At 39.9% G+C, this 22,806-nt stretch overlaps 1 protein-coding gene across 2 annotated transcripts in view; it reads left to right on the forward strand.

Annotated features, from left to right (window-relative positions):
* Dtwd2 (DTW domain containing 2) overlaps window positions 1–22,806 on the forward strand; it is a 70,005-nt gene that overhangs the window by 14,691 nt on the left and 32,508 nt on the right. For both annotated transcript variants that reach the window (XM_004651554.2, XM_045133863.1), the window contains exons 2-4: window positions 15,261–15,351; window positions 18,830–18,924; window positions 19,710–19,902. In XM_004651554.2, the coding sequence (XP_004651611.1) occupies window positions 15,261–15,351; window positions 18,830–18,924; window positions 19,710–19,902 (379 nt within the window). The remainder of the gene's footprint in view (window positions 1–15,260; window positions 15,352–18,829; window positions 18,925–19,709; window positions 19,903–22,806) is intronic.

The raw sequence follows: 22,806 nt of genomic DNA on the forward strand, positions 1-22,806 counted from the left end.
CCCAACCAAGAGCAGCTTCTGGGAAAAAGAGATTTATTTTGGCTTTCAGGCTCAAGGGGAAGCTCCATGATGGCAGGGAAAACGATGACATGAGCAGAGGGTGGACATCACCCCCTGGCCAACATCAGGTGGACAATAGCAACAGGAGAGTGTGCCAAACACTGGCATGGGGAAACTGGCTATAACACCCATAAGCCTGCCCCCAACAATACACTCCCTCCAGGAGGTGTTAATTCCCAAATATCTATCAGCTGGGAACCTAGCATTCAGAACATCTAAGTTTACGGGGGACACCTGAATCAAACCACCACACCATCCGACTGTATACTTACTTACCTGCCTACCCTATCTGTCATCTCTCTAGAACATGAAATGGATCATCGATTAACTGAGTATAGATGATGTCAGTTCTTAGTTGATTTGTTATTGCAGTTGGACAAAGGCTTTTCAGGCATCCAACCACTCAGAAATCATCTTTTTCTTTTCTTTTCTTTTTCTTTTTCTTTTTTTTTTTTTTTTTGAGGTAGGGTTTCGCTCTAGCCCAGGCTGACCTGGAATTCACTATGGAGTCCCAGTGATCCTCCTACCTCTGCCTCCCAAATTCTGGGATTAAAGGCATGAACCACCATGCCTGGCTCACAACTGTTTTTCTTACAGAGTGAATACCAGGTCAGCCTGGGCTACAGCAATACCCAATCTTGAAAACCCAGACCCAGATCCAGACCCTAGACCCCAGACCATTCTAAAAAGAAGAGATTTTAGCTGGGTGTGGTGGTGTACACCTTTAATCTCAGCACTTGCGAGGCAGAGGTAGGAGGATTGCTGTGAGTTTGAGGCCAGTCTTGGACGACAGAGCGAGTTCCAGGTTAGCCTGGGTCGCAGTGAGACCCTACCTCAGCAAAACAGAACAAAATTCCAACAACAAAAGAAAGAAAAACAGTTGTGAACACTAGTATATGAAAATATCATTGTGATTTATTTATACATGAAACAGCCATAGAAGAGGTTATCTACTTTTCTTCTGTCTGTGGGATGAAAATTTATTATAATATTATGCAATAACTTGTACAGTTTGTTATTTTTATTGGCCAAGTTGAGAAATTTAAAATTTATTTTATAGATAGGTTTGATTTTTTAAAAGACAGCAGGGGGCACTGTGGGGTTTAGTTTTCCAAAGCCTATTTTATATTTTAACATTAGTGAGTTGTTGCCATTTTTATGAGTAATGCACTGAAGATTTTCAACTAAAGCCAAGGAAAGAAAGGCTGTATACTTTCTATTCTTTGATTTTTTGTTCTCTATTGTGAATGTAGAAATTTTGTTGAATACTGGAAATTTTGAGGCATACTATTTTTGTGGGATCTACATTTGGTTTGTTTAGTAGATAAAAAATTCTTGAGTATCGTAATTTTTGTAAATGTATTCACTAATCTTTAAAGATTGAGATTATCTTGATTAAAATCAGCATTATGGTAGGAAGAAAAAAAGCCTTTCAGTGAATGTTATGTAAGAACTTTAATTAGCTTTTGAAACATGCTTTTGTAGGTCCTAGCATCTCAGATGTATGTCAGATGTGATTTCATTAGCATACAGGCTGTCAGAGCTAACTCGCTCTGAGTGACAGATTACTCTGGATTGCAGCATTCACCAAGGAAGCATGTCAGTCTTGGTCTGACAGGTAACCTACATATTTATTTCTACATCCTTAATGAGAAACGAAAGAGAAACTGCTTATTTCATAAAATTCCCTTAGGGAAATTATTTAAAGCTTTCTTTTACAATAATAATAGGCTTTCTTTTAAGAATATAAGTAATATTAATTATTTTAAACAGACTTTTTAAACTATTTTATTTGTTTAAAAGAAAAAGAGAGAGAGAATGGGTATGCAAGGCCTCTAGCTGCTGCAAACAAACTCCAGACACATGTGCCACCTTGTGCATCTGGCTTTATGTGAGTACTGATGAATCAAACCTGGGTCCTTAGGCTTTGCAGACAAGCTCCTTAACTGGTGAGCCATCTCTCCAGCCCAAGGGTTATATAGATTCTAGAAAAGATAAACCCTGATGATTGGAAAATGTATAATACATTTACAATATAATATAAGGGTAGACAATGGAAAAATTTCAGCTCCTATTTTTGGTCATTCTATTATATTAACCTAAAATGATAGCCTTTTTATGTTTGCCTTTAACTTAGTAGTTATACATTAGAACTTTCCTGGTGTCTTATTATTAGTGTTATGAAGGAACCAGGTGAAAACCTATGACATGTCCAAGACAATGACATTGTCAGTGACACATTTTAGTAGTAGTTTTACAAATCTCTACTCAATTGATGTGTTTATAATTTTAAAGATATGTATATACACACATACATACATACATACATACATACATACATACATACATACATACATATTTTTTGGTTTTCCAAGGTAGGGTTTCACTCTAGTCCAGGCTGACCTGGAATTCACTATGTCGTCTCAGGGTGGTCTCCAACTCTCAGTGATCCTCCTACCTCTGCCTCCCAACTGCTGGAATTAAAGGTGTGTGCCACCACTCCTGGCCTAAAATTTTATTTATTTGATAGCAACAGAAAGAGAGAGAGAGAGAGAGACAGACAGACAGACAATAGGCATGACAGAGCTTCCAGCCACTGCAAGTGAACTCCAGATGTGTGCACCCCCTTGAGCATCTGGCTAATGTGGGTCCTGGGGAATTGAGCCTTGAACCGGGGTCCTTAGGCATCACAGGCAAGTGCTTAACCACTAAGCCATGTCTCCCCTTAAAATGTTTTTATTCCTTAAGCCTGTGTAAATTGTAGTAGTTTGAGTTTTATTTTAAAATGCATAATAATGCCTTTCAATATGATTTTTTTTTCCAAGGTAGGGTCTCATTCTAGCTCAGGCTGATCTGGAATTCACTATGTAGTCTCAGGGTGGTCTCGAACTCACGGTGATCCTCCTACCTCTGCCTCACTAGTGCTGGGATTAAAGGTGTGTGCCACCACGCCAGGCTCAATGTGATTTCTGAAAAACCTTTTTTTTTTTTTTAAATGTATTTATTTTATTAAACAGAGAGAAAAAGAGAATGGGCACACCTGGGCCTTTAGCCAATTCAGATGAATTCCAGACACATGTGCCATCTTGTGCATCTGGCTTATGTGGGTACTAGGGAATTGAACCTGGGTCTGTTGGCTTTGTAGGCCAGTGCCTTAACCACTAAGCCATCTCTCCAGCCCCCAAAACTTTTGAAATACTTAATTATTTGAGAGAGACACAGAGAGAGAGAGAGACTGACTGAACGAGTGTGGGCACACCAGGGTTTACTTCTACTGCAAATGAACTCCATATGCATGTGCCACTTAGTGTATCTGGTTTTACATGGGTACTGGGGAATTGAACCCAGGCTGTCAGGCCTTGCAAGCAAGGGCCTTGCTAACTCTCCAGACCCTCTTTTTTTTTTTTTTAAGAGTGGTTGTGGGGGGAGAGAGAGAGAAAGAAAGAGAATTGGCGCGCCAGGGCCTCAGCCACTACAATTGATCCCAAGATGTTTGCACCACCTAGTGTACCACTCACCAGTGCAACTGAGCTCCAGATGCCTGCGCCACCTAGTGGGCATGTGTGACCTTGTGCTTGATCACCTTTGTGCATCTGGCTTACTTGGGATGTGGAGAGAGCTCGAATATGGGTCCTTAGGCTTCGCAGGCAAGCATCTTAACTGCTAAGCCATCCCTCCAGCCCCAGCCCCTGTTTTTTAACTTTTTATTTTATTTTTATTTATTTGAGAGAGAGAAGAGAGGTGGCAAAATGGGCATGCCATGGCCTCTTTCCATTGCAAACAAACTCCAGATGCTTACACCACCTTGTGCATCTGAGTTTATGTGGGTACTAGGGAATTGAACTCTAGCCCTTAAGCTTCACAGGCAAGCACCTTAACCGCTGAGCCATCTTTCTGGCACAGTGGAACGTAGGAACTCCACAGAAGCAAGAATCGTTGTTTCCTTCCCCAAGTGTGTCAATCACACATATAGTTAGATCTGCAGTGAACTTTAGAATAAGGATCGGTTGAATTTCTAACTTAGCTAATGTATTTTCTATTCAAAATATTTAAACATTTAGGGGTTTAGTTTATACACAGGGGCATTTTTGTTCTTTTGGAAAAATTTCAAAATGGAGATGGCACTTTCCCTGCACGTACTGAGTAAGGGGGGGTCTGGAGCACTTACTCGTCACGCTGGTGTGCGCACAGTATTGTGGGGAAAATAGGAAGACGATGACTGTTAAGGGGGCTGAGGAGACGGCACAGCAGTTGAAGGTGTTTGCTTGCAAAGTCTACCAGCCCGGGCTGGGTGCAAAAAGCGGTGCAAATATCTGGTGTTTGTTTGCAGTGACAAGAGACTCTGGCATACACACACACATGCACTCACACACGAACACACACACCTGCACTCACACACGAACACACACACCTGCACTTACACATGAACACACACACCTGCACTCACAGGAACACACACACCTGCACTTACACGCGAACACACACACCTGCACTCACACATGAACACACACACACACCTGACCTCATACACGAACACACACACACCTGCACTCACACATGAACACACACCTGCACTCACATGCGAACGCACACACCTGCACTCGCAAACACACACGCACTCACACACGAACACACACGCACTCACACACGAACACACACGCACTCACACACGAACACATATGCACTCACACGCGAACACACACGCACTCACGCGAACACACACACACCTGCACTCGCATGCGAACACACACACACGCACTCACACACGAACACACACACACCTGCCACAGAATAAATAAATGTTTTAAAAGATTAAGGCATTCGCCAGGTGTGGTGGTGCACGCCTTTAATCCCAGCACTCGGGAGGCAGAGGGAGGAGGATCGCCGTGAGTTTGAGGCCACCCTGAGACTACGGAGTGACTTCCAGGTCAGCATGGGCTAGAGTGAAACCCTACCTTGAAAAGAAAAAAAAAAAAAAAAGACTAAGGCATCAAATTCAAGTTCTAATAAGGTAAATCACTAAAAAGAATTGTAATTAGAATTAGGATAAATGAAGACTAAGGTTAATAGAATAACGAGGTAATGATGTTTTATGAGGTTATTAAAGCATCAAGGCAAAACAATTTTGGCTTAAAGTTACAGGGCTTACACAAAGTATTTAGCTGTTTTTTTAGTGTATTTATTAAATATTTTCTTCTGTGCTTTGTTTGTTTGTTTGAGGCACAGACTGGCCTTTTTTTAAATTTTAAATTTTTTTTTTTTGTTTTCCAAGGTAGGGTCTCATTCTATCTAGCTCAGGCTGACCTGGAATTCACTATGTAGTCTCAGGGTGGCCTTGAACTCTCTGTGATCCTCCTACCTCTGCTTCCTGAGGGCTGGTATTAAAGGTGTGCGCCACCACACCTGCTGGCCTTTTTAAAAAATTATTTATTTATTTATTTACTTATTTGAGAGAGCAAGAGAGAAAGATGCAGACAGAGAGAGAGAGAGAGAGAGAGGGAGAGAGAGAGGGGGAGAGAGAGAGAGAGAGAGAGAATGGATGTGCCAGGGTCTTCAGCCACTGCAAACGAACTCCTGATGCATGTGCCACCGGCTTATGTGGGTCCTGGGGAATCAAACCTGGGTCCTTTGGCTTTGTAGGCAAACACCTTAACCACTAAGCCATCTCTCCAGCCCCTCACCCCAGCCTTTTTTTTTTTTTTAACGAGAGAGAGAGAGTGAAAGAGAGAGAGAGAGCACAAGAGAGAATTGGCACGCCAGGGCCTCCAGCCACTGCAGTTGAGCTCCAGACATGTGCACCACCTTGTGTGCATGTGTGACCTTGCATGCTTGCGTTACTGTGCATCTGGCTCACATGATACCTAGAGAGTCTAACATGGGTCCTTAGGCTTTGCAAGCAAGTGCCTTAACCACTAAGCCATCTCTCCAGCCCCTTCTCTGCTTTTTAAAAAAAAATCTCACAAAGAATAACAAATGGAGATGTGACACTCTGGATTTCATTAATAATAGAAATGAATTTCTTATGTACTATATTGCACATATGAAAATTTGATAATTAAGAAGATAAAGGAATGGGACACAACACTGTGAGAAGATTTGAGCATCCAATGTGGAGGTAAAAAGGAATATGAAGGCATTCCTCTCAGATCCCATGTGGTGGGCTTCTGTAATCCTAGCACACTGACTGATGGCAAGATGGGAGACTGAGATTGGAGAATTTCTTGGAAGCTCATGGACCAGCGCAGTAGTAAACAACAATGAGAATGAGAATGAGACAAAAGAGAGAGAGAGAGAGGGAGGGAGGGAAGGAGGAAGGGAGGAGGGAGGGAGGGAGGGAGGGGAGAGAAAGAGAAAGACAGACAGACAGACACAGATACACAGTGCCTCAAAATGAGGTAGAAGGTGAGGACCAGCCTGAAAGTTATCCTCTGACCTCCGCACATGCACGCACACACACATATTCCTTCTTATATTGAATGTTCTGTTCTTTTCCCTCCCTCCCTCCCTCCCTCCCTCCCTCCCTTCCTTCCTTTCTTTTTTTTTTTTTGAGGCAGGGTCTCCCTCTAGCGCAGGCTGACCTGGAATTCACTATGGAGTCTCAGGGTGGCCTTGAACTCATGGTGATTCTCCTACCTCTGCCTCCCAAGTGCTGGGATTAAAGGCATGCGCCACCACGCCTGGCTGCTGCTGCTGCTGCTGCTGCTTCTTCTTCTTCTTCTTCTTCTTCTTCTTCTTTTCTTCTTCTTCTTCTTCTTCTTCTTCTTTTTTTTTTTTGAGGCAGGGTCTCGCTCTAGTGCAGGCTGACCTGGAATTCACTATGTAGTCTCAGGGTGGCTTTGAACTCACAGCTATCCTACCACCTCTGCCTCCCGAGTGCTGGGATTAAAGGCGTGTGCCACCATGCCTGGTTTATGTTGAATGCTTTTTAAGATCCTGTTATGCTAGTGCTAGGGATGTAGTAAAAAGTTAGGACAGATACTTGTCCTGTACCTTACTGTAGGGAAGAAAACCTATGTTTTGATAGTAAGATGCCAAATAGTGATAAAATAGTATGCAGAAAAATTAGGGTAAAGGGCAGTAGAGTTAAGAGTGGGAGAAGTACATAATTTTATTTTATTTTAGTTTGGGTTTTTGAAGTAGGGTCTCACTGTAACCCAGGCTGACCTGGAATTCACTATGGAGTCTCAGGGTGGCTTCAAACTCACGGCAATCCTCCTACCTCTGCCTCCCTAGTGCTGAGATTAAAGATGTGCGCCACCACACCTGACTCATTTTTTTAAAAATAGTTTATTTTTATTTATTTATTAGAGAGAGAGAGAGAGAAAGTGAGTGAGCATGCATACGTGTGCATGCCAGACAAATTCCAGATGCATGTACTACCATGTGCACCTGGAGTATGTGGGATCTGGGGAATTGAGCCTGGGTCCTTAGGCTTCATAATGAAGGCAAGCACCTCCACTGTTAAGCCATCTCTCCAGTATATGAAATGACAGTTTAAGTCCTATAGACATCTGGGGTTAGGTGACAGGCAAAGCACCAATAGCTAGACATTTTGGTCAGTAGACCACTGTAGGTCGCACTTGATGTCAGCAGCCTACAGAACGGGAGTGCGTGACAGCGTGCATCAGAGCAGGCTCCAGCATGCTCTTTCTGCCGGCGTCTCTGTGGCCGTCCAGCATAGCAGGGCAGTTTAGGGAGAAGGTGGTGTGCTCCACGCTGGGAAGCTATAGGAGCCCATTTAATAGCTTCACATCGACAGGAGCCATAATTTCGTAACTCTGTAGTGAGTTTCTAGGCTTCCAATTTGTGGAAACCCAAAATATGGTGGCCCCATCAGGTGTTTATAGTTCTCCAGGCAATGTGCCGTCTGCCAGTCAGGGGTTGTTTTAATCACATACGGTGTTGCCTCGTGATAGAGTTGTCAGTTTCTCTGACAGCCACCAAGCCAGTTAGGGAAGGTCATATTTTATCAAGTAGAAAATGATTTTGCTGTAGTTCTTTTGTTCACTTCTTTGCTGCTTATTATTCTTTGGCTACTGCTTCCCACAAAAGTTCAGCAGGCTGTGCCAGTGTTAGCTGCAGAGAAGGCAAAGTAGGCAGTATTCTTATGAATGAAGGCCACTTACTGGAACACAAGAAGCCTTGTTGGGGTGAATGTTCCTGGGAACTTGCATCTCAGATTGTCTTCCTCTCACCCACCAACAGCATCACCCAGGAACTTGTTGCAAATACAGAGTCTCAGGGTTACTGAATTGGGGGATTGGGTTCAGCCCTCCAGGTGACTCTGTTCCGAGGCAGTTTGTAGAAATCTGTCCTAGAGGGCACAGAGTAACATGAAAAGTCTATTCTTAGAAGGTTCACAATCCAGTGAAAGCAGAAGGGGGACTTTCTGGGCACAATGAAGTGGAATCTAATGAGGGATATGAAAAAGGGACAGTGATATATGTGTCCTCATGAACCCAGTATTTTATTTTATTTTTTATTTTTATTTTTTTAATTTTTATTAACATTTTCCATGATTATAAAATATATCCCATGGTAATTCCCTCCCTCCCCACCCCCACACTTTCCCTTTTGAAATTCCATTCTCCATCATATTACCTCCCCATTATAATCATTGTAATTACATATATACAATATCAACCTATTAAGTATCCTCCTCCCTTCCTTTCTCCACCCTTTATGTCTCCTTTTCAACTTACTGGCCTCTGCTACTAAGTATTTTCATTCTCACGCAGAAGCCCAGTCATCTGTAGCTAGGATCCACATATGACAGAGCATGTGGCGCTTGGCTTTCTGGGCCTGGGTTACCTGACTTAGTATAATACTTTCCAGGTCCATCCATTTTTCTGCAAATTTCATAACTTCATTTTTCTTTACCGCTGAGTAGAACTCCATTGTATAAATGTACCACATCTTCATTATCCACTCATCTGTTGAGGGACATCTAGGCTGGTTCCATTTCCCAGCTATTATAAATTGAGCAGCAATGAACATGGTTGAGCATGTACTTCTAAGGAAATGAGATGAGTCCTTTGGATATATGCCTAGGAGTGCTATAGCTGGGTCATATGGTAGATCAATCTCTAGCTGTTTTAGGAACCTCCACACTGCTTTCCACAATGGCTGGACCAGATTGCATTCCCACCAGCAGTGCAGAAGGGTTCCTTTTTTTCCACATCCCCGCCAACATTTATGATCATTTGTTTTCATGATGGTGGCCAATCTGACAGGAGTGAGATGGAATCTCAATGTAGTTTTAATCTGCATTTCCCTGATGACTAGTGACGTAGAACATTTTTTTAGATGCTTATATGCCATTCGTACTTCTTCCTTTGAGAACTCTCTATTTAGCTCCATAGCCCATTTTTTGATTGGCTTGTTTGATTCCTTATTATTTAACTTTTTGAGTTCTTTGTATATCCTAGATATTAATCCTCTATCAGATATATAGCTGGCGAAGATTTTTTTCCCATTCTGTAGGTTGCCTCTTTGCTTTTTTCACTGTGTCCTTTGCGGTGCAAAATCTTTGTAATTTCATTAGGTCCCAGTGGTTAATCTGTGGTTTTATTGCCTGAGCAATTGGGGTTGTATTCAGAAAGTCTTTGCCAAGACCAATATGTTGAAGGGTTTCCCCTACTTTTTCCTCTAGCAGTTTCAAAGTTTCCGGTCTGATGTTAGGGTCTTTAATCCATTTGGACTTAATTCTTGTGCATGGCGAGAGAGAAGAATCTATTTTCATCCTTCTGCAGATATATATCCAGTTTTCAAAACACCATTTGCTGAAGAGGCTGTCTCTTCTCCAATGAATATTTTTGGCATTTTTATCGAATATCAGGTGGCTATAGCTACTTGGGCTTACATCTGGGTCCTCTATTCTGTTCCACTGATCTACATGTCTGTTTTTGTGCCAGTACCATGCTGTTTTTGTTACTATGGCTCTGTAGTATAGGTTAAAATCAGGTATGGTGATACCACCAGCCTCTTTTTTGTTGCTCAGTATTATTTTAGATATTCAAGGTTTTTTGTGATTCCAAATGAAGTTTTGGATTGTTTTTTCTATTTCCATGAAGAAAGCCTTTGGAATTTTGATAGGGATTGCATTAAATGTGTAGATTGCTTTAGGTAAGATTGCCATTTTCACGATATTGATTCTTCCAATCCAGGAACAAGGGATGTTTCTCTACTTTCTAGTGTCTTCTGCAATTTCTCGCTTGAGTGTTTTAAAGTTCTCATTGTATAGATTCTTTACTTCCTTGGTTAGGTTTATTCCAAGGTATTTTATTTTTTTTGATGCAATTTTGAATGGGAGTGATTCTCTGATTTCATCCTCTGTGTGTTTGTTGTTAGCATATATGAAGGCTACTGATTTATGTGTATTTATTTTGTATCCTGCTACATTGCTGTAGGTTTTGATCAGCTCTAACAGGTTGCTAGTAGAGTCTTTAGGGTCCTTTATGTATAGAATCATGTCATCTGCAAATAATGATAACTTGATTTCTTCCTTTCCAATTTGTATCCCTTTTATGTGTGTCTCTTGCCTTATTGCTATGGCTAAGACTTCCAAAACTATATTAAATAGAAGTGGGGACAGTGGACACCCTTGTTTTGTTCCTGATTTTAGTGGAAAAGCTTCCAGTTTTTCCCCATTTAGTATTATGTTGGCTGTAGGCTTGTCATAAATAGTCTTTATTATATTGAGATATGTTCCTTCTATTCCCAGTCTCTGTAGGACTTTTGTCATGAAGGGATGTTGGATTTTGTCAAATGCTTTCTCTGCATCTAATGAGATGATCATGTGATTTTTGTCCTTCAACCCGTTTATGTAATGTATTACATTTATAGATTTGCGTATGTTGAACCATCCCTGCATCTCTGGAACCCAGTATTTTATATACAAACAAGAAAGAAAAAAAAAAAAAAAAAGAGCCAGGCGTGGTGGCGCACGCCTTTAATCTCAGCACTTGGGAGGCAGAGGTAGGAGGATCGCAATGAGTTTGAGGTCACCCTGAGAGCCTGGGCTACGATGAAACCCTATGTCGAAAAGCCAACCAACCAACTAACCAAACATGGCTTGCTGTCTGGAAGAAATGAAGGTATGAAGATAAAATACTGCCTTCTCTGATTTATTAGGGTTCTCTGAAGAAGCAGCACAAGAGGATGCGTGCGTGTTATAAAAGAGATTTACAAGACTAACTTACAGGATATAGGCCGGACAATGGCTATTTGCAGGAGCACAGGAGAACCTAGTAGCTGCTCAGACCATAAGGCTGGATGCCTGGGCAGTCCCAATCTAGTACTGAAGGACCAGAGGATTCCTGCAAAGCTGCTGGTCTTCAGTCTACATGGGAAGGCTGATAAAACTGGTTCCAGTGCCCACGGAGAATAGCTTAATGGGGTAGACAGATTCATGCACCTGTTAGTAGCAAGGGCAGCAGGCAAAAGACACCATGCCTTCTGGGAGCTTCTTTATATACAGTCTGTCACCGGAAGGGCTGCCCACCCAAAACCTTACTCCACCAGTTCTTACTGGAAATGCCTATATAGGCCTGGCCAAGAGGTCTGTCTTTTCATTCCTAATCTGATGAACTAGCAACAAAATTTAACGGGCACAAGTGGCATGGTGTTAAAATACAAGTGTCAGGGCAATGTAATGGAAGCATATATAAGCATAAATAAAGACGGTCAGTTGAAAGAAGAGAGAGAGGAGTGTTTCAGAGCATGAATGGTCTGGTTCTGGTTAGATACTGTCCTTAAAATAGTGTTAAGTAATAAACAGATTGATGGGTTAAATTGACCGACTGACTTTCTCACTGCTGTGACCAAATACCTGACTGGAAGCAACTTAAGGAAGAAAAGTTTATTTTGACTTAAAGTTTAAAAAAATATTTTTGATCTATATTTATCTGTCATCTGTCTATCTATGTACTGTATAATCTATCATCAATCATATGTCTACTTATAATCTATTATCTACCTGTCAGTCTCTATCATCTTATCTATTTCCAAGTAGAGAAAGATTGAAGAGAGGCAGGGAGAATGAGAATGGGTGTGCCAAGGCCTCCAGCCACTGTAAACAAACTCCAGATGCATGAGCCACTTTGTGCATCTGGTTTTATGTGGGCACTTGGAAATTAAACCCTGGCAAGTGCTTTGACTGCTGAGCCACCTCTCCAGCCCTGGATCTTTTTTTTTTTTTTTTTTTTTCTTTTCATTTTTTTCAAGGTAGGATGTTACTGTAGCTCAGACTGACCTGGAATTCACTGTATCCTCCCAGGCTGGCCGTGAACTCACAGTGATCCTCTTACCTCTGCCTCCCAAGTGCTGGGATTAAAGGCATGTGCCACCATGCCTTGCTGAATCTTGAGGTTTTTAGATTTTGAATGTAAGTGTGCTGTTCATCCCTATACTGATAGAACAGCCCTTTCTTACATGAGGCACTAATCTGTATTTTTATTCGTATATTCAAATCCATTAGTCATTGTCTGCCCCTCTTTTGTGCTGTTTTGTGTTTACTCTTGTGACCACAGAGAAGTTTTCCATCCCTGTCAGTCTGTTTACATTCATGGTGGGAAGTGGAACATGGAACAGACCACTAGGACTTTAGTTTACTGGGGTTTCCTGGATTCTCGGCCCATAGAGCATTTCCAGGTTTGTCTGAAAGAGGAGATGGACTGTGTTGCCTCTGCCCGAGACCATCTAGGTCAGAGCTGCTTAAACTTTTCCATCTGCTTAGCCAGGCATGGTAGCGCACTCCTTTAATCCCAGCACTCGGGAGGCAGAGGTATTGAGGATCACCATGAGTTTGAGGTCACCCTGAGACGACATAGTGAATTTTAGGTAAGCCTGGGCTAGAGTGAGACCCTACCCTTGGGGTGCAGGGGAGGAATGAAAAACCCCACCTGCCATTTCCCCCCCAAAAAAGTATTTACTCACAATAAATATATAAAATAGGTATGCAACTCAGACATTTGCTGATAATAAATCATAACATTATTTTGAAACAATTCTTTGGTATACATATAATGTTATCATTTGTTAAGGGTGAAAGTAAGTTTGCATATGAATGAGGTAGAAATTCATATTTTAAAATAAAGAATTAAATCTTGGCTGACTCTTTTGTATGGCAGGACTGTGCTACAGTGTGCATCTGGCTTATGTAGATTCTGGGGAATCCAACCTGGGTCCTTAGGCTTTGCAGGCAAGTGCCTTAGCTGCTAAGCCATTTCTCCAGCGCCCCCCTTTTGTTTTTGGTGTTTCAAGGTAGGGTCTCACTCTAGCTCAGGCTGACCTGGAATTAACTCTGTATTCTCAGGGTGGCCTCGAACTCACAGCAATCCTACCTCTGTCTCCTGAGTGCTGGGATTAAAGGCATGTGCCACCACGCCCAGCTGAAACCCTTTTGTTCTTTTTTGAGACAGGGTCTCATGTAACATGTAGCCAAGTTGGGCTTTGAACTTCTGATTGTTCTTTTTTTATGTTGCTGGTACAAAGATAATAGTCCCAATAATGTATAATACTGTTGTGTGCCTCAACACTTTGTGCCAAAATTCATGTGATTTTTACATGACATACAAGTTAGCAACTCAGCAGTTTTATGTGAGTTCTGGGAATCAAATGCAGGACCTCATGCTTGTAAGGCAAACTTTACCAACTGAGATATCTCTCCAGTCAAGAATGTTTGCTTTATAAAACTGAATGGGTAAAATGGAATCTCAAAGCAGTTTTAATTTGTATTACCCTCATGTCTAAGAATGGTGAATACTTTTTTTTTTGGTTTTTCAAGGTAAGGTCTCACTTTAGCCCAGGCTGACCTGGAATTCATTATGGAGTCTCTGGGTGGCCTTGAACTCACAGCAATCCTTATACCTCTGCCTCCAGAGTGCTGGGATTAAAGGTGTGCGCCACCACACCTGCTGTGAATACAATCACCAATGATTAAGACAGGAAAATAATGTTTCTACAGAAATTTCTGAGGCTGTAATGTTTAAACAGGCAAACTGTTTATGGATCCTGGAACTACAACTAGCTTGAATGTACAAAGTTTCTTAACACCACAAATGTATATTTCACCTAATGAGACATGTTCCTCGCCGTGCTATGTCTCATGCCTTACCAGTTGTTCCCAAGAAACATTACTTATGATTACAGGAATTAATGGACACATTTTCTGACCTTACAGATGACTTACTAGAAAAGGAGCCTGCAATGCTAGGGAGCAAAAGTAAACACCTTTCAGGTAATCGGGTTGGGCCCACACAAGGAAGTCAAACAGAATGTGTAACTTTCACAATTAACAGTAGAGCTAGGTTGGGCTCCTAAAGGAAAGACATCAATGCAAAACGCTGGTTGGATAGATCAACTTTTATCATATACAGGGGCGTACAGTAATGGAGCAAGGAGGGTCTGGAGAGATGGAATAAGAGTTAACTATCAACATGGAGAGACTTGAAAGGTCAGGACCAAATTGTATAATGGAGCAACCAAGAAAGGTCATAGGCAATTCAGTCAGTCCTGGATTACAAATACAGAAACGTACTGTCATTCAGGCCACAAGATAGTATTATGTAGAGTGGCTAACACTGCTCTTTCTGAGGTAAACATGACTGTCACCTTATAGCAGCAAGAGCTGCCTGCCAGGGCTCTTGGCTAGTTTCCATGAGCCTGGGTAAGATATTAACCAGTTTACAATCCATGACTTTCTTGTTTAAGATGTTGTCAGAATGTCTGTGGGGCAAGAGGTTTGTGAGTTAAGCAGAAACAGGGGAAACCAAGGGAAAAGAGGAATATCATGCAAGATTTTTTAAAGAATAGAAGCTATATGAATAAGCTGCTGTGACTTGCTTATAAAAAAATAATGCATTGTAAAAATATAAATAAAGAAGAGAGCTTTGCTCTGCATCCGGTATGCTTCACCTGAACCACTGGTCCACATCATTCCCTCACAACACCGAGTTCTATGACCCCGCTGAGGCTGGACCTTGGCACCTGGGGAATCGAACTTGGGTCCTTTGGCTTTGCAGGCAAACGCCTTAACTGCTAAGCCATCCTTCCAGCTCTAGCGTTTCATTTTGAAAAGTATATAGCTTTAGCAAACTTCTAAAGAAATAACAAAGTGGAATTATGTTGAAGCATTATGATATTGCACTATCATTGTATTTAAAAAATTTACTGGTTCTCTTTACTTTTTTGCTGTTTAGCCGGCCCCAGAAAGTGTGTTTATGTCCATTTCTACCAGTACACCCACTCCATATCTCTACCCAATTGTACATAATTCAGCATCCAGCAGAGGTGAGTTAAATTTTACAAACTTTACAGTTCCAGGTAGAATATGAGTACATAAGAGAAAGCATACAGATAAACATGCTTTCCCTCCTAGATTTTAGTGTTTGGAGAAGAAATACATGACAAGCGTTTGCCCTTTAGGGAAGGAGGATTGTGTTACTGAGTGGTATAAAGACTTAGCACACTGACAGTTTGTGGGCAGATGCTGAACTAAGAAAATCATTGCTTTTTAACTTTTTGTCAAAGATTAGGTTCCTAGTTGTTTTTTTGTTTTTGCTAAAGTTGAAGTTACTTTTGCATTTTAGTCTCACAAAGTGAATATGTAAGTATATTTTCTCATTTGTTTTAGTTATATAGAATGAACATATATGTTACATGTATATGTTGTCTGCAAGACATTTTGATTAATACTTTCCTGGGCTGATTAGAATTGTACATGTTCCAGTGTGTATGTGTGTTTGAAACTTTGGGTTAGTTGTAGAAATGAGAGTATGCAAGGCAGCTGAATAATTACACTTGATACAAGCTAGTCAGTGCGTGCAGCAAGTAGACCAAGTGTCAGCGCAGGTGAAACTCAGTATTTAGGGTGCAGGGCAGCTTATGTCCTCGTTGGACTTTCAAAGGAATATGAACTTTTAAGTTCTGCAACCTACTCAAAATTTTTGACAAAGACATAAAAGAAGTTAATTTGTCTTTTTTCTTTTCTACATGATAAAATCCCTTTTTAATTGCAAGTGGTAAAATATTTTATTTGTTGGCAGCTCTTTTTGTCAGACATTTATTGTGCATTTATTGGGATTCTGATAACTTGGTCACTAGAATTATTTTACTGAGTTTAAACTTATAAAATTGTATAGCTCAAATTTAAGTAAAATGATAGCCCTCTGCCCATAGAGGTTTGGTTTAAACACAAGTTTTGATGGTGAATATTGTTTTCATTGCATAGTATATGTATAGTAAGGTGCCTTTTTATTGTTGTTTGGTCCTAGATACAAAATAGCTCTTAAAAGGTAGGTGTTTTCATTGATTAGTAGCAATTTTAATATTTTAAGTCATATTTTTTTGGCCATGATAAATCTACAGCTTAGATAATCTATCCTAAACAATGAGTGTTATTAACATATTTTATGTGTACTAAAGTCCATTCATAGTGCTTTCTTTATTTTTATTTTATTTTCTGGATTTTTATTTTATTTTATTTTATTTTTTAAATTTTTATTAACATTTTCCATGATTATATAAAAAAAAAATCCCATGGTAATTCCCTCCCTCCCCCCTGACACTTCCCCCTTTGAAATTCCATTCTCCATCATATTACCTCCCCACATAGTGCTTTCTTTATAAGCAAAGGGGCATCCCATTCTTCATCTAGTCCGTACTGGACAACTTTAGCATGCTGTTATCCATAACAGAATATGCCAATTTCATGATTCTCCACCAAAATATTATTAACACTCATTTGAATAGACTCTAGGAGGGAGCTCTGGGAAAAGAAACTAGGTGGGAAAGATGTTAGGGAAGTGATGTGATGGAACATTTTGAGTAGGTATATGCATTGTAGAAAACAAGGTTGAAACCAAAATGATTTAAAAATTTTTCACAAGAAAGAAATGTTATACTAAACTACATGGCCTTTGTGAACAATGTGTATATATATAATATAACCGTTGTTTATTGATTTAGCTGAAACTATTCCAGGAGGTGAGAGTGAGCTGTGGAGTAGAAGGCTAAGCTTATTTGTGTGAGAGGTTGTACTTACAAAGTGCAGCTATTGATGGTGGGGGCTTTAGAACGAGATTGCCCAAGTTCAAGTCCTTGGTAGCACCTCGGACTCTGACCCTGAGCAAGTTAATTATCCTGTCTGGGCTTCAGCTCCCTCATTAGTAAATGGACACAATAAAAGTTAGCTAGCTAGCTTTCTTCTTTCTTTTTCCCTCCCCTCCCTTCCCTTTCCTTTCCCCCTGCCCTCCCCTCCCCTCCCCGCTGCTCTCCCCTTGGGACATTTATATCCATGCACTGCACTGAGACTTATGTGCCTTCATATTAGCTATGATGATTATGCATAGTTTAAAGGTAACATATAAAATTGAAAAGTCAAGAAATTCAGGACACACACACTATAGGAAATATGTAGATAACTCACAGAAGAAATAGCTAAAAAAATTAGTGATTGCTTCCTGGAAGTGGTCCTGGGGAATAAATACATCTAGGAACAGCTGTGGCATTTAAAATCTTGGATAGCATTTAATTTGATAAATATATGCGTTGCTTTAACAAATATTTGGAAGGAAAGGAGGGAAGAACATTATATGAAACAATGGAAATTTCTTAAAACCCACCTATGGCCTCATAGCTAGCCACTTGGCTCTAGGACAGTGGTAACAAGGTAGTTCTCAGTGTCAGAAGGTAAGTTGCTGAATAAAAGAATCACTAATGCTCATCAAATTAATGACATTTTCAGAAATGTCACTAGCCTTCTCCACTCTGAAGTTATTATTTACTTTTTCTCCGTATTCTGTTCTTTGGAAGGCCAGAAGTACCCTCACACTTGCATGGGAGGGAGGGAGGAAGCGTCGCTGTCTAGAATGGGGAGTATTTCCATTACAACACAGTTGTTCTAGAAGGAAGGTGTTTTCTTCCTCCACCATGTATGTGTTTAGTCATTTATGTATAACATTTTAGATTATTTATGCTTTGGCTTATAAACTAATATTACTTACTGTGTTGTTCACATCATTCCAACTGGCCATTAGGACCTCTTTAAATTGTTACCTGTGTTCTTTTGCTATGCTCATGGTTTCTGGTTTTTTTTTTTTTTTCTTTTTTGAGCCTTTTCTTGCTTTTTGGTGGAAATATCTACTATAAGCTGATATAGTGCACAGTGTAATTACTGTTGAAATACAAAGCTTATCAGATGGCAACTCTAGGTTGAGAGACCCTGTCTCAGGGAAGCAAGATGGATGAGCTGTAGAGAAGGGCACTTGAAGTGCTGTGGCCTCCACATGTATGGTGTCTGCACATTTGCATACTTACATGCTTACACCACACATAATATACCACTGCACACATACTCTGCATGTGTGCATGCATGCACACACAGACACATAAAAACTTACCCAAATAAATTATTGAGTTAGACACAAATTTATATGTGCTTATCTTTCTAACCATTATATAGATTATTTGATGAGTAAACCTTGTAAGCATACTCAAACATGTTATAAATGTATGTTTGTATTATGCTTTATAGTGATAAATCCGAGAAACATTACTTTCTTAATAAAGTATGGTTTTTAGTAAAAGACATGTGAAAATATATGAAGTTATAAATCCAATTTTTTTCATGAAATATTTGTTTTCACTAGTGCTGTGAATGAAACCTAGAGCCTTTTAACCTTCTAAGCCAGCACTTTACCACTGAGCTTTACCTCCAGTACATCACAGAAGTTTTAAAATCCATGTTTTAATTAATTTTTCACTAAAGGAAAGCAAAGTGTTACGGACAGTTCCTCTGCTCACAGCATGCCTCCCCCAGGACAAGTGTAAAGTTATGATTGGTCGTCGCTTCAGCGAAGAAAGGTAAATGTAACCACTAGGACTGTTGAAAACAAACAGTGCTTTTCTACATAGATCTTTCTTGGAAAGGTTAAAATTATTTCAGTGGCAATTGGATAGGAAAGCCTTGATGAGAAAATAGTAGTTAATTTTGGCTAAGGAGTCAACATGAGTGAACAAACTATGAGTCACCTCTTGTGGATTTGAGGTGGCCATTATACTCATGACCTCACAGCGACTGTTGCTACTGGTGTAAAACCTGCACAGCCCTGGGCCCATCATGAAAATGACATCAAAACAGAAGATGTGCTAGGTGGAAAGAAGGGTTCCGTGGAAGGAGGAGGGGGAACAAGAGGAGGTAAAAGGGAGGGGATTATGATCCAAATGGATCACATACATGTATGAAAACTGAAAAAAAATAGGAAAAAATTGAGAGTCCTGATTCATACTTTAAATTTTTATTTATTTATTTATTTGGCAGAGAGGAAGAGGGAGGGAGGGAGGGAGAGAGAGAGATAGAGAGAGAGGGAGGGAGGAAGAGGACGCGCCAGGGCCTCCAGCCATGGTAAACGAACTACAGACGCATGCACCACCTTGTATATCTGGGTAACATGGGTCCTGGGGAATCAAACTGGGCTCCTTTGGCTTTGCAGGTAAATGTCTTAATCACCAAGCCATCCCTCCAGCCCTCATTCATACTTTAGAACTAACTAAACAAATAGTTAGAGTACCTTTCATTAGGAACTAAACAAGCATAGTAAAACTTTTATTTTCTTCATAATCTAATAAAGATGTCTTAAAATTTTTAGGGATGTTGAACTTTCAACTGTTTGCCGGAAGTCTGGTACATTAATATTATATCCAGGTGCTGAGGCTACTAATTTGGAAGAATTTATTACAGATGCTCCTGTTTATCCTTCCACAATCATCCTCATTGATGGTACATGGAGCCAGGCTAAGGATATCTTTTATAAGAATTCTTTATTCCGACTTCCCAAACAGGTAATCTAATATTTTAATAAAGAATAAGGACAAACATATAATTGTACCTACTATTTATATTTTTGTTGAAGACTTATACATATGTCTTCATATATGAACTTAAAGGTATTTATTTGTGTGAATGTATGCAGATAGGCATGTCTATGCTGCGTGTGTGTATTTATATTGAATACATTTATATAGGAAATTTCATATGTGTCATCCCTTTTCCACTCCTATTGCTATAGTTCACTGTAGGTTGGGCATTTTTATACTGAAAGCCTTTCAAATGTTTAAGCAGTAGGTTTTAGAATTAGCAATTTATATGTGTATGAATATTTCTTGTTAAGGCATGTCATATTTACTTAGTAACTAAATTATCTAGTTCGTTATTAGAAATGACTAAATATTTTACATGACACTTTAAAAAATATTATTTATTGCTTAGTGTGGTGGAGCATACCTTTAATCCCAAGCACTCAGGAGGCTGAGATAGGAGGATCACTGTGCATTTGTTGTCAGCCTGAGACTACATAGTGAATTTCAGGCCAGCCTGAGCTAGAGTGAGACCCTACTTCAAAAGCGAAATATATATATATTATATTATTATTTACATACACACACACACACGCGCGCGCGCGCATGTGTGTGTGTTATATATGGCTTGGTGGTTAAGATGCTTGCCTTCAAAACAAAAGGATCTAGGTTCAATTCCCCAGAATCCATGTAAGCCAGATGCACAAGGTGGCACATGTGTCTGGAGTTCATTTGCAGTGGCTGAAGACCCTGGTTCACCCATTTTTCCCCTCTCATCTTTCTTGCCACTTTCTTTCTCTCTCTCTCTCAAATCAATAAAATGAATCAGTAAACAATTATTAAAAAAGAAAATACTTAAACAATTATTTGTGAGAATGAGAGAGAGCCTATGCGCCATGCCAAGGCCTTTTGCTGCTGAAATGAATTCCAGACACAAAAACTTTGTCGGTCTGGCTTTGTATGGGTACTGGGGATCCGAAGTCCAGCTGACAAGCTTTGAAAGCAAGTATCTTAAAAAAAAATTTTTTATTTATTGACAACTTCTATACTTACAGTCAACCATGATAATTCCCTCCCCTCCCCCACTTTCCCTTTTGCAGCTCCACTCTCCATCATATCCCCTCCCTCTCTGGGTTAGTCTCTCTTTTATTTTGATGTCATCATCTTTTTCTCCTATTATGAGGGTCTCAAGCAAGTGTCTTAACTACTGAACCATCCCCTGAGACCACATGGTACATTTTTGGTGCTCATTATATGTAAACATATGTTTCATCTTTTAATCTTTTTTTATTTTTTATTGTTTTTTTGTTCATTTTTATTTATTTATTTGAGAGTGACAGACAGAGAGAAGGAGGTAGAGAGAGAAAGAGAGAGAATGGGCGCGCCAGGGCCTCCAGCCACTGCAAACGAACTCCAGACGCGTGCGCCCCCTTGTGCATCTGGCTAATGTGGGACCTGGGGAACCGAGCCTTGAACCGGGGTCCTTAGGCTTCACAGGCAAGCGCTTAACCGCTAAGCCATCTCTCCAGCCCGCTTTTTTTTTTTTAAAGTGTTAATGCTGATGGGCTCACGCCTTTATTTTATTTATTTATTTATTTATTTGAGAGCGTCAGACACAGAGAGAAAGACAGATAGAGGGAGAGAGAGAGAATGGGTGCGCTCATCCTTTAATCTTTTGATATAACTAGTAGTAATATGTTTCTTAATTTTTTTTGTTTATTTTTATTTATTTGAGAGCAACAGTTAGAGAGAGAAAGAGGTAGATAGAGAGAGAATGGGCACGCCAGGGCCTCCAGCCACTACAAATGAGCTCCAGACGTGTGTGCCCCCTTGTGCATCTGGCTAATGTGGGTCCTGGGGAATCAAGCTTCGAACCGGGGTCCTTAGGCTTCACAGGGAAGCCCTTAACCGCTAAGCCATCTCTCCAGCCCGGTAATAATATATTTCTTAGTAATGAACCATTTTTGGTGTACCTTGATGACCTCTTTTGATTATTAAAGTATTTTGATTATATAGCTGAAATTTATATTTTACTTAATGTAATTTAATTATAATGTATATATTTTTCATACTTCCATTAGTAGGTTTGGGCATTAAGGTAATATTAACTTCACAGGATTTTAACTTCACACATTTTAGTATTTCTTTGTAGCCTAGGATAGTTTAATTTTGAAATTAATTTCTTCTTAAAAATTAGGTGGAGCTTAATTGCAACCATCTGGTCTGGTCATTTAAAAAATGATAGCTTTAAATCAATCGAACTCTTCTATGGAAACTGTTCAAGTTTGGTACTTATATTTGGTCTGTCTTCTTTTATGTTATTTTAAAGAAAAATTTCTCTTCCACCAGGTTAGGTGATTGGCTGGTATATATTAATATAATTTTTAAAATAAATAATAATTTTAACTTTTTCAGAATGTGTTAATTTTTTAACCCTATATAGCTGGATACCCACACAGTTACACACAGACATAGGCACTTATACTTTCTCCATGAAGAATCAAAAGAGGTATTTCCTGTTTTATTTATTTTGAGACAAAGTCTTGTCTTAGCCATGCTGACCTTGAATTTGAGGTCGTCATCTTTTAGCTTCTTAAGGGCTGAGATTACAGGTGTGTGCTCTGTGCCTGGAAAGATTTCTCTATTTTATGAACTTTCAGAAATATAAGATTTTACATTGTTTATAATGGCTGTTATACTTTACTTTCATTTCATTAATTTTATGTTGATTAATTTTCAGGTTTTTTCTTATTTTTTGTTATTTTTTTTGAGGTAGAGCCTAGCTCTAGCCCGGGCTGACCTGGAATTCACTATGTAGTCTTAGGGTGGTCTTGAACTCATGACAATCCTCCCTCTGCCTCTGAGTGCTAGGATTAAAGGCGTGTGCCA

The sequence above is a fragment of the Jaculus jaculus genome, chromosome 14 (genome assembly GCF_020740685.1).
Source record: "Jaculus jaculus isolate mJacJac1 chromosome 14, mJacJac1.mat.Y.cur, whole genome shotgun sequence".
Lineage (NCBI taxonomy): Eukaryota > Metazoa > Chordata > Mammalia > Rodentia > Dipodidae > Jaculus > Jaculus jaculus.